A 12,938-nucleotide genomic window follows, 5' to 3' on the forward strand; every position below is an offset into this window, starting at 1 on the left:
ATAACTAAGTTGATTTTTTAGACTGTAAAGGGTGGTGCCTCAGTTTCTTCACTATCAGAGTAAGAACGCTAAAAATACCCAAACAGCAATTCATGATCCCACACAGGGCAGATGATCCAAGGTCATTATTGAAAACAATTAAGAAATAGTTGTTACTGGTGCAGTTCGGAAGCATTATCTTAGAAACAAAGAAGAAATTCAACACTACTATGCAACTGTGGCAATGAAGACTTGTATTTCTGTACTCTGGCACCTACACGTTAAGGTAAATGTATCTGTCCAGCCAACTCACTGCTATTTCTTTTGTCCCTCCTCCACACGTTTCCTTCTCTGGGAAAGCCACAGCTGCTACAGAACAGCTTCCCCCACTGCTAATGTATTCACGTTTCTAATTTTATTCTAATGCATATGTAAATACATTTCTATACCTTATTTAGACTGATTAACCTAGAGCTTCCATTTTTGTCCAATTAACTTGGAAACATCAATGGCTTGATTTCCAAAAGTTTTAGTCTCTTTTGCTCTGTGAGTACTTAGAATATGGTATGCGGCCACTCACAACTGAACTAATAGGCTTTTAAAAATAATGAATAATTACAAGTATATCAACCATGAATATTTGCTCTAATAGAAGCTAGCCTTTCTTAGGATGTCCAACTTCTACTATCTGTATACTTCGCAGTTAATCTGGGACTTAGGTTCTATTCACCTTTATAACAAAGATGCAACAAAAAAAGTAAAACCAGCCGTAGTTATTCCCCCATAATACAGTTAGTTAGTATGGACAGCTATTCTCTACCTACATTTTTTGCTCTTTCCAAAAGCCAGATATTAAATTACTAAAAAAATGGAATTAAGTTTCAAAGAGTTTAACCGAAGTAAAATGTTAATTTGTACATTTCAAACATTATTTAAAAATTAAGTACAAAATTTACAGCCTGTATCCACAGAAACCACCGTTTAAAATCATGTGCTAGGCCATGCCAGACATACGGGCAGTCTTCTTTTATCACCATAAAGAGAATCATGCTTTAAAATTCAATATCAGCAGAGATTATGACTTCTCCACCAGTAAGGAAATAGCCCAATAAAACCGAGACTATTGTTGCATTGATAACAGAGCAGAACAGTAGTAATCTAGAAATAAACTTTTATATAGGTCTGTTTTCAGTACACCTTGAAAAACTCCTTCTGAGACAGCAAAGAGCTTTCAGCAAGAACGTCTTGCATTTAAAAAATTTCCTTCAGTTTTCCTTTTGGACCATTGTTTGTTTACCATGTTAAACCACCCTGCATATGCAGGATTTGTAAAAAAGTTTAATTCACCGCTGTCAGTAATTTAAATCCCTAGTGATGTCAGGAAACATTAAAAAAAATATTCATTGATATCAAAATGATTTTTTTAAAAAATTAGATCTTAAGAAATTATTAACCTGATTTATTTTGTTTCCGTTTGGGACTGCCAATTGAGGAGACAAATTCATTATGAGCTGTGGGTCCAAGCCCATTACGGTCTCTCCAGTTATCAGATTCACTGCCACCTCCCAGGTGCTCCCGACTGTTGGACCGTGAGAGAGACATCGATGAACCCTGCAAATCACAAAGAAAATTTGGGCAGAAAACAGAATTTTCATTGTGACTCAGATGTTTTCTTGAAGGCAGCTCAGTTAAAAACACAGCTTTCAATGCTTCCAAAAATTCTTTTGGCAGTTGATCAATAGTCACATAATTGCAAGCTGGACACAAAAACAGCAGGTGTGCTTAAAGCATATGCAGTTCACAGATTTTAAGCAGAAGTTACTTAAAGACCACGCTTCAAAATACATTCCTCACTATTTCCAAGTTTGTTTCCAAAACAGTCAATGCTATCAAATTCCCACACAAATTCCAGACAAAGCAGTCTATCGATTGCATCCCTTCACAAGGAAGGGAACATAACAGAGCATCTATCTGAATTTAAGCACACAATACTTGGACAACAATATTTTACACAATAAAACAACTCCGCAACGGTTTGTGAATTTGCAGATGATTTTTTTTTTTTTAATAGAATTTCATATACCTATAAAGTACTAATTATCAACTCTCATCACTGTGGATAAGAATGTTCCAAAATAAGTATTCCCTGACATCAGCTGTTAACTACGGAATTGAGTGGGGATGCACCAAAAAAGGTAGACACGATTGATACCACACACATACATGAACTAAAAATTGTGGAATAAAATGAACAATTTCTATCCACTTGCATCAAATTCCAATTGAAAAGCATAACTTAGGAGGCAGCGATCTTTTCTACTGTTCAGGAAAATTGACACCACTGAAAAAAAAAAAAAAAGGCAAAAGCTCCCTGTCATTGGCAAAATCAGCAAGGTGTGAACTATGGTTAGTATGACTCAACAAATGAAGACAGGCAGGAATTGACTTCAAGTTTTGCAGAAGAGCAAGAAGAGACATGGCCTCTATGTTATATAAGATCACAGTGATGGTTAAAAGTTGAAGTAAAAATCCAATGTTCCTGGAAAACTGAACGCACATTAAAATATCATAGTGAAGATGAAAGTTCGGTGAGCTTATTTTACAAATTAACTTCCCAGACATGAGGCTGTAATACCAACACTACATTTGTTCAAAGACTTCAGCACATGACTCTCAAAAGCCATGCGTATGGAACAAGTGTGGCAGTACTGCCTCTAATGCAAACGATGTTGATGACTGCTGAAGAGGAGGATACAGGGAATCCAAGATTTTTAGCTTCCCCAGATGTTTCCACAACAGCTCCTGCCAAACACTGGAAACCGGAGTCCTAACCCGCTATCATTTCACTGCAGAGCGAAGCCTGTGGTTTGCACATGGGCAGACTCCGAGGGAATATGATTCTTGGTTAGAATGACACGCCTGCTTAGAGACTTGTAGCAGGGCATCATGGTCTGGGGGAAAACCCCACCTCAGCTCAATCAGTATAGATGAGTACACTAAAAAAAAATTTATAGATTTTGGTTGTAGCTTTCTCACTCCTAGTTACTACTGCAAGCTCATTACATGTATCCAAACCTACCACGTGGAGTTGAACAACACAAAGTTCATATCAAGCAGGGAACACCAAGACACATTTTTACCACGTTTGAATATTTCTTTTTCATTAAAAGATAGGTATATCCTAGAGAAAAGCTAGGATATAAGGATAAAAGTCCCAGGCCTGAAGAGTACCACTTACATTTTATAGAACTAGGACAGAAATAATGAAAGAGGTGTCTCTACGGAGGTTGGGAAAGATTACAGAAATGAAACACACTAAAAAGCAACTTCAGTATGCCTTTGAAAATAACGAAACAAATTCCCTGCAAGATTCCCACGTTGGGACTCTGAAGAGACTTACTGGACCCCGTGGCTGCCTTCTCCCTGGGAAATTTCTGGGCCCAGTAAACAGTTAAAATAGAGAAAGCTCTTCCAGTTCTACAATTTTGCCAACAGAAGATGAGTTGCAGCCATTTCTTGTTCTAACATTCTGCTCCACAACGCAGTGATTCACACTATGTACACATTAAATCCGTTACATACACATTGTTTTAATTAGGTCACAAAATTTCTACCACTTGTCTACAACTATTGAGACATTTGGTCCCACAAGTTGTTTTAAGTTTCTTTAAACAAATATATTTTCAGAAGCAGTTTTCTATAAAGCTAGAATAAGATGTATAAAGCAGATACAATTTTGTGCGTTGGGCTGAATGTATTCCATATGCCTTAATATTTATTTTTCACCATAAAAAAAAATATTTAGAACCCTAAGAGGAAAGCGAAAAATCTTATCTGGAAGACTTTTTACAAAAGTTACAGTTGTTTCTCTTGAGAAATGTCTCTATCATTCACTAGAAATAAGCTTCCATTACAATATAAGTTTTATTATACCTCGTATGTAGTTGTCATAGATGGCTTGTACGATACATGGTTCGCTCTTCGTAGTTCCTTGATGGTTTCTGCAGGCATAGATTTAGAGAATCCCAAACCACTCCATGTGTTTGTTGGAGTTCTCACTTCTGTTACGACTGGCTTCTTTAACATAGCTGGAAAAAAAAAACCACAAATTAAGACAAATTAGTAACTCTCAACCTTGTTAAAGGTACTGAGATGATAATCCTGAAGTCACATATGCTAACAGACTTCGACCCACCAAACGGTAAATTCTGAACACCTCCACTTGCTACACAGCTTGAATTATACCCTTCCTTAAAGCAATTTACTCTGTCAGAAGATAATTAAATCCCACAGGCCTGGAAAGATGCCAAAAGAATTGTATCTTTCAAAAAAGAGGCGTTTCTGGTTTTCTTTTGGTATGGGGGTATTTGGTTTATTTAAACAGGGTCAAAGATACAGCTAAGTCCCTCACCAATTTTGTAACTTAATTTATCCCTGAAATAAGGAGCAACATTTCCAATATGACAAGCATCTTAAAAGTTTAATTCGCATCCAAATAAAATCAAATATTACAGCTATGAGGTCTCTGAAAACAACATGGATTATTTGCATACGGATGTACTCACGCAGAGAGCATCCCATCTGCAAGTTGTTTATACTGTATTTTATACTACATTGGTATTAAGAAATTTTTGGAACATGAAAACTAATGTAAAAATATTTCACTGTCAGCCTTAGATTTTTATTAAATATCAAATTACAAAAAAATGAAACTTCAGGAAATTCTTTCAGCCATGTACTAACAAACTTTTCAGAAGTCACTGTGTATCCACATACCTTTGGTTGCTAGTAGCTTCTTCTGTTCGTAGTCAAATGCCTAAAAATTAAAACATGCAGAAGAAAGCTTAATTACCATTCTAACTAGATGCCATTCTAGTACTCAGCAATTTGTAAAAACAAAGGTTTTGAAAGTGGCCAGTGAATACCTCTAGGAGGCACCTTAAGTACTGCACAATAATTTGTCAGCAGTCCAGTTAGAGCCTTAGTTACTTAAAGAGTTCACTCAAAGATTGATAACAAAGATTTTAAATAATTATCTGATATCCATATGAGTGAGGCTACAGCAGTATTTACAAACTGTTTAGGCAGAATGTTTGATTTTGTTTTTTCAATTACATTTTTCAAGCATAGTTTCCCATCCTTAATCATGTTGTCTTAGCATTTAAAAATATTCCTCAACAGCACAAAAAAGTTAAGTATCTTTGACAGCAAATCTAGGCACCACCATTATTCTTAATAATTTTTCAAATGTAGTTGTTCTCCATTCACTCTTCGTCTGAAAGGAAAAGAACTTGAGTTTTGAGAGAATCGAAGCGCCCCTTGTATTCACACTACCTATAACAACAGGAGACTTGACGTTTTAATACCCCTGGTTAATTCAGTTACACTTCTTTGAATTACGGATTAGCAAATCTAAACACACACAAAACTACAAAAATGCAGTATTTAGCCTGAAACTTTCAATTCACTACTTGAAATAACTAGAGGAATAACTAAGGAAAAGGGCTGCAAAGCACTAACGTGAATCTTACTCCACTACATGCAGCCTAGTTATGCCCATGTGCTGATCTATAGTGAAAACTACTCTGATACTACTGCTTGACAAAGGGCTCGCTCTCTTTGGGGAGATCTGCGGTAACATGGAAGTAGTTTATAGTATAGTAGTAGGCTGTAGTTAACCAAGTAGGGGAAAAAAAAAAGAGTATATGTACAAATCCATATTTATAGAGCAAAACCAGAGTAGTTACTCTGCTAAATTCCCCTGTATATGAACCTGAATCTATAGAAAAAAAATTGTGGTGACACTTTTTATAAGAACTTGCAAAGCATCTTTTGTAGATATAATTCTTCTCAAAGCAACAATCTAAGATTTTTTTAATACACAAATGATGCCTGTGTAGACCAGTACAGCCATCCAATCTATTCTGTACTTACATTTTTCTTATTCAATAGAAGCACAAGGGCTTCATTGTCTTCAGTTGAAAGAATTAACAGCTCTGCTGGGAAATGCTCTTACTGAAACAGTAATGGCAAGTCAGTCTACTAGTCAACACTTTTGCATTCCATGGTAATTTCACTCTGCAAACTATCAAGTTGTGCACTAGGTTTGGGTTTATTCAGGGAGACGTACCTGCATATTTACATATGAGGGCTGTGGAGCTAGACGTGCTCTTTCAGAGTTCTGCTGGGCAGCTGCCGCTCGCTCTGCTGCACGTTCGCTTCCAGGAGCCTTTTTATCAGCCATGGGACTTTCAGAAGCACTTAACTCTGCATCTGAGAGCAGCCTCTCTGCAGTGCTGCGGGAGCAAAGTCAGCGTAAGCTCCAGTCTTCTTTTGCACAAGCATCGAACATTCAATGCAATTTTGATAATTGAGCTTCACCCTGAGAAGTTTGGCAGCAAAATTCTAGAAATTCCAGCACACAAATATCTCCGTGTTTTTAGCAAGTGTCAGCTTTCCTCTATCTGTTTCTCTGTCAGTGAAACAAAGCATGTATTGCTGCTTCCTCTATCACCAAGTATGAGGCATAGTTTATAGATGCAGGTTTGAACTGTCTGGTATCTGGAATTATCACATGCAATCCCTACACAAAGCGACTTCATATTGTTCAGCCTTGCTCAGGTCAGCAGTTCAACAGCTGTAAGAGATTCACAGGCTAAAGAGAGATGCATAATGGGGACTAAGAAAGCTAACATATTTTTAAAGCTTCAATAATTGCAGTCCTACATGCTAAAGCACCCCTTTATGTCATCTTTTCTTTCTAAAAATCAGCCACATTTTATGCCTACTCTAGAAGAGTATGAACTCCTACTTCAAAGCAAAGTGATTGTGTGTTAGGTGCTGTAGTCTACCCCAGAAAAAATGCCCTGAGGAAACTCAGCAACAAAAAGAACAAGACATACAAACAACTGACTGATACACAAACAACTGAGGTTAGCAGGAATCCTTGGATTTCTAAACTAGGAGAGCAAAATTAATTTAATACATATCATAGCTTTAACAGTGTAAATAAATGAGGTAAGAGAAAATATGCATCTCAAAAGAGTGATGACTGTTCCCAAAAGGAACAGCAAAAACACCAGTTAAAGTAGATGGGACAAAACACTGCATTAAGCACAAAACCTGTGTTGCCAAGACATATTATGACTGAAAAGAGCCTTTCCCACTGCTGGCTCATTAAAAAACCCAAGCAAACAAGAAAATCACTGAGACGAGTGTTTGAGAACATGCTGTTATGCCCTGAATATCGTTTTTGTAAGAAAAAAACCAGCCTCAGGTACACACAAAAGGAAAAAAGCTGTCAGTTAGTAATTATTCTCAAAGCAATCAATAAAAAAAGCGAAGTGCAAAAATGTATCCTTTAGAAATAGGTAATGAGAATTCCTCTGAAAAAATCCCCACTCTTGTGGGAGAGGAAAGGCATTTATTTTTTTCAAACCAAAGAAAAATGCTTAGGATGTACAAAAAGCATTCGAAGTTTGCAATAATCAGACAAACTGAGAGGTGTATTAATGCCCCAAGTGATTAAAAATCAAGCCTGATTTAAATCAGTACTTTGGGTATCTTATGACTAAACCTCCCCTTCTACCTACACAAACACAGCAACTATTTTCGCATGGCCAAAGTTCCATTAACGTGTAATTGTACATTTAACTTACTGTAAGTGAGAGTTTTTGGTGCCTTGAAGTAATTCAACTGTTTGTCTCTTAGCACAGGCCTGTTTGGAAGAGCTCATCATCTGCTTCAGATCACTCGTATTTGCCGAATGGGACGGACTTCTTGGCATGCCCACTTCTACAAAAGCATCATTGCAACCTACAAGGCCAATAAAGAGAACAGTTCAGCAAAAGCCCTCATATGTTCTAGTGAGCTTACTGAAGGAACAACTATAGAATAAAGCCTGCTCTTCCTCCTTACGGAATTACTGTAGCCTTCAGGGATGACAACGGGGTCAAGGTTAAGAAGTCAGAAATAGAAGTTCAAACGTACAAAAAAAGGTGTTGGTATTCACATATATAGTACACACACTATTTCCTTTTTTAGGAGATTTATTTTAAGTTAATATTAAACTCAAGTTAATATTAAATCTAAAGACTGACAATCAGAAGTGACTAAGTATTTCCAACAAATTTGGGTTTATACCCAATTTTAATAAACCTTGTCAGGTTCTCAGATAACTTTTGCTGGAATAAAAAACTCCCCATTTAATTTTCAAATATCTTTAGAGTGTGTTTTTACAAATACTTATCATCTTAATTGGGCAATGTACCTTTTATTCAATCAGTTCAAATGACCACAACCCTTAATAAAAAAGCATCTCTGTTGATCTGTACTTGCGAGGGAAACGAGGCCTTTACACTTATTTGCTCAAGTTTGAATTGGACCTGACTTTCCCTCCTTACAAGAATGATGGGAACAGTTCATTAGTTCCTTTAGCTCCTAAAAGGCAGCGTAACTGAAATGCTGTTTCAAGGCATGCAAATAAATTCTGTTCAGCAGTGCCATCTCAATTTGATCTACACATCATTTTCTGCAATAACCTTCTCAAAGGCATTAATTTTTCCCTTCCATTAAAAATCAAAAATACAACATCATTTAAACCAACAGAGGTTGTCTTAAGCCATCAAGTGAAGTTGCTGTAAACATACTAAGATTATAATACGTTATCTCCCTCCACTCAGAGAATAAAATGTTACTAGTGCGTTTATGTTCCCTTCAGGTGCTTCTATCAGCAGTACAGTTCAGATACTACACCTTCTATTTACTTTGACAACAACTCTGGGAGATCCAGCGATATTTGCTTCCAAATGGCAGCAAACCCAACGCACAGGCAGTATATTTACATTTTTATTTCATGAACTGTATATAGACTGCACAAATTCTACCGGACAAAAGAATAAAATGTCAAAATCTTACCTTCTGCACTATTTGACTTGGCAGCTACTTGTTCTGAGGCACTGTGAGTACTTGTTTGTCTTACCGGATCACTGTGGTTTGTGCTCAACACATTTTCTCCTAGTGCCGTGGCAGACAGTGCAGCATACTTGATATTTGAGGTCTGAAACGATTGTCAAAAAAATCAATAAAGTGATTATTATGCTTAAGGAAATATGGAAAGAATTTCCCTCTTCTAACTGCGCAGAAGAAGAAATTCATTCCTGATATAGGAGAACAATATGTTTTAATGTTCCATTTTTCAACCTTTAAGAGATGTTTTGACAACGCTACTGTTCTGCGCTACTGTTCCGCGTCTAAACTTTGGAGCTTTACGTATTTACTAATATATCAAGTTTTCTTCCAGCTTTTTTTCAGAGGTCTGTTAACATCACTTACCTTCACATGACCATTTAAAGACGGTGAGCCTTTTTTACTCTCCGATTGCATGCCATTAACGTGGACTTCAACGGGAGTCAAGCCTGGTGGCGGGGATGGAGTGTTTTGACTATAATTAGGTACTCCAGACAACAGAATACTAGTTAGGGTCGCTTGGGCAGTAGATGGTATCATTAGGTGGGGAATAGCAGAAAAACCTGTAACAAAATTTAGTCACGTTCTGATTAAGTTTCTCATTTAGTTGTCTCCGGCATTATGGTGCTTTATATAAATCTTTATGTAGCTTTGAGACATCACTAAACAATTTTCCATCAGAACTGCATACCAAAACTGTAATGCTTTATCTAACCATTACTTTGTAGCTTAACACAGTTTTCCATATAAAATAGATGAAAACACTGCATTTGACAGCATGTCAGAAGTTTATATCGAGTTATAACTCGACATGTGGATATTTATTCATCTGTGTTAAGGTATATTTAAGAATTATTAAGGTTCTAAAGATTTAATGATTCCTAACTTTTCAATTGTCATTCTAATGACTTAATGTTGCACAGTTCATTTAATTCACATTTAAACTTCCACCAACCTGTGGCATTTGTGTTAGCCAGAGATGTTGCCCATAATGTGGGACTAGGTGTGCCTGAACTTGGGCTCTGCAGGGGACTCACAGAGCTATTAAGGGCATTTAACAGAGAGTTTGGAGCCGTTGAGGTGTTGACTGACAGGGCTGTTGGACCTAAAAGGCCTGCAAAAAAATTATGCAAGTGAATAGCATAATTTAGCTAAGACTTACAGAAAAATGGTTTTCACCAAATTAGCACTTAAAAAACTAAACAAACTAAATTTCACCAGTATGTATTTTACAAACAAATTTTAACACTAAACCCGTTGTCGATTTGGTGCACAGAACATGCTGAGAATGCTTGTTCTTCAACGGGGAATCATATCTCCAAGAAGAATTGGAGCACCTTTTCTGTCCTGCTGGACTCTAACTATGATCATAACAAAGAGTCTGCACCGGGGGCTTCTCAGCCTCACCATCCCTTTGCATCCCCTCTATTGCTTCTGCCCGTTTGGTTCAGAGAAGCATCACTTAGGACAAGAACACAACTGCACTACACAACCTGACTTTCGTTTCAGACAATAACCTTTTCCTCAGAAGCTCGTATGCATGAACCACTACACCTCCACACTAAGAAGTATTTAATTCCTTTTCGTATCTTCAATGCTGACTGCAAGTCATCCCCCAAATGCATTCCTTATTCCCAAAGCATTCCCTCAAATCTGCTCTTCATATAAGAGCATTCTCAGGGCAGTGCAGCACTATACAGAGGTAAAACCAAAACCCAACGAAAACGCAAGCATGACAAGAATGGTTAACAAAAGCAGTATTAAAACCCACAATCCAATGGTACAATCACTTGCCCCCGTGTGACCCCCAAGAAAGCATATGCCATGGAACTAGGAGCACTCCTGGATGGCGGGTTGCAAGGGAGCATGGTGGTTACATGAGAACTCGGAGTTTGAAGAATCTGTGTCAAGATTTGTCATTAATTCTTCTGGGACTGCTTGGTTTTTTATATATTTCTGATAATAGGGTATTCGCAGAGCTTGAAAATGAAATGGTAAATCCAGTCTGGACTATGCACTACTTCTGTAAAATTACATTAACATAGAAAGCTTACACATTTCTGTCCTTAACTCCATGCTGACACGTAAGGTTTAAACTAGTGAGATACAGCCAGACCTGAAACGTGTGGCGTTAGCTGTGTTAACTTTCACAGTACTGCTGACAGGCTTAAGTACCTACCCAAATTCAGGGCAGCCTGAGACATCACAGTATTCCCAAAGGAAAAAAAAAAAAAGTTCATTTGAAAAAGACTCTTCTACAAGTTGTAAAAGCACCATCCTACTTGACCTCTATTTCCCTCCCTTTCACTTTTAGCTGGGTGGTTTTTGAGCTCCCAGAGGATTTTCTAGAGATGAGTCACACACCTGATTACGAAAGCCTTGAAGTTTTAGAAGCCCCTGAAAGGCCAGATGCTTTTGGGATTCCCTCATGCTTTAACATGATTCCTTACGCAAAACACACATCTGTGTACAAAAGTACACACATGTACTTTTCTCTAGTACAAGTGAACTAGGTTTCAAACAAATATATAAAAAACCCCAAAGATATATAGAGAATATAATGCATACCGAGCCCAGTGAGTCCTAGTCCTGCTGAGGACAAGATATCCAAACCTGGACAAGACAGACCAACAGGGCATGAGACAGTAGAGGGATTTGATGCTATGGTGACTCCACTACTTTCAAGTCCCAAGAGACATTTCCGTGCCTCATACATATTTAAGGCATTTCGTTCAACACTTTTTACAATCACAGACTGTAGGGAAAGAAAACAAAAAACAACAAAAGAGGAAAACCAATGGGTAACACAACTACGTAACACGGATCTGCAACACCTAACTCTTCTTAATACTACTTAATCATGGCTATCAGCAACATAACAGTATGAGACAACATGAAATAATATCCATTAGCAATCATTCAAATTTGGTGGCCTTGATGGTTAAGTTTAGGGATTTTGTATGCACTTGACAATGAGAACGATGAAAGACCTTTCTGTCAAAGAAAAAATAGCTATTATTGTACCTTGGTGCTATTTGGTACCAAATCTTAAGTGTTCCAAGATCTAGAGAAGTGAATCAATAATTAAAATCTCTTTTATCTGAGGTCTATACCTTGAAGTGAACAAAAAAACTTGTTGATATTAAATTCAGCTATTAAATTCTTAGCTGTTTGAGAACAAAGTAACAAATGCCTGGAAAATTAAATTAGAAAAAAACCATTATTTGTTTCTTGTACATTCTTTACATGATGTTTCTTTGTATTGATTTTATATCTCTCTACACAGAGAAGCTTATTGACACAATGGAATACTCGTTTTAATATTTGGAAATTTTTGTCTGTTATCACATTATATAAAACAGTACAGATAACAGAGTGGCCTACCCATACCTGCCTGAATATTTTACAATGAACACCTGCCATTAGAAGTACTTTGTAATTCTGTTTCTTGTTCTATTCAACACCTTGTGTAGAACAGTCATATGATTTGTGTTTTGTTTAATTCTGACTGCTGAAGAACAGTTATGTGGGGGGAGCTGCAATTCAAGATGAATTTATTTAAAAACAAAAGAGTAGTTCTAGTCAGAAACAATTTGTCTCATCATAATTGCTTTTACTGGTATATTCCATACAAAAGTTAATCTCTGTCAAATATTTTATGAAAGTCAAATTACCATAAAGGAGAGCTGTTGCAACATTTCAATTAATATTTCAAGCAGAAAATACGTCTTACGAGTTTATGATCCATTAAGTTTGGGAGGAAGAGCAGACATGTCAACTCATCAGTTCTGAAAAGTTGTCATGAAAGCCTGAAAAGAATCTATCAGCTTTTCACCAACCTTGCTCGGTTGCTTTGGCTTCGGCTTAATGCTTATGAAGACATCTAACTGCTCCATTAGCTGCGTTATAAACTGTGGTTCTACTTCAATTTCTTCCTTCATGTCAAACATGAGCACAAGAGGAAGGCAACCCTGAAAAGACAAGATGTAAAT

General features: G+C 37.0%; 1 protein-coding gene across 2 annotated transcripts in view; it reads right to left on the bottom strand.

Annotated features, from left to right (window-relative positions):
- The window catches only part of BICC1 (BicC family RNA binding protein 1), a 110,889-nt gene that overhangs the window by 8,193 nt on the left and 89,758 nt on the right, over window positions 1-12,938 (bottom strand). For both annotated transcript variants that reach the window (XM_074924360.1, XM_074924361.1), the window contains exons 9-18: window positions 12,786-12,917; window positions 11,515-11,701; window positions 9,902-10,060; window positions 9,313-9,509; window positions 8,896-9,037; window positions 7,638-7,794; window positions 6,110-6,275; window positions 4,756-4,795; window positions 3,913-4,067; window positions 1,434-1,590 (exon numbers count right to left, since the gene is read on the bottom strand). In XM_074924360.1, the coding sequence (XP_074780461.1) occupies window positions 1,434-1,590; window positions 3,913-4,067; window positions 4,756-4,795; window positions 6,110-6,275; window positions 7,638-7,794; window positions 8,896-9,037; window positions 9,313-9,509; window positions 9,902-10,060; window positions 11,515-11,701; window positions 12,786-12,917 (1,492 nt within the window). The remainder of the gene's footprint in view (window positions 1-1,433; window positions 1,591-3,912; window positions 4,068-4,755; window positions 4,796-6,109; window positions 6,276-7,637; window positions 7,795-8,895; window positions 9,038-9,312; window positions 9,510-9,901; window positions 10,061-11,514; window positions 11,702-12,785; window positions 12,918-12,938) is intronic.

This window comes from Athene noctua, chromosome 21 (assembly GCF_965140245.1).
Source record: "Athene noctua chromosome 21, bAthNoc1.hap1.1, whole genome shotgun sequence".
In the NCBI taxonomy this organism is placed as follows: Eukaryota; Metazoa; Chordata; class Aves; order Strigiformes; family Strigidae; genus Athene; species Athene noctua.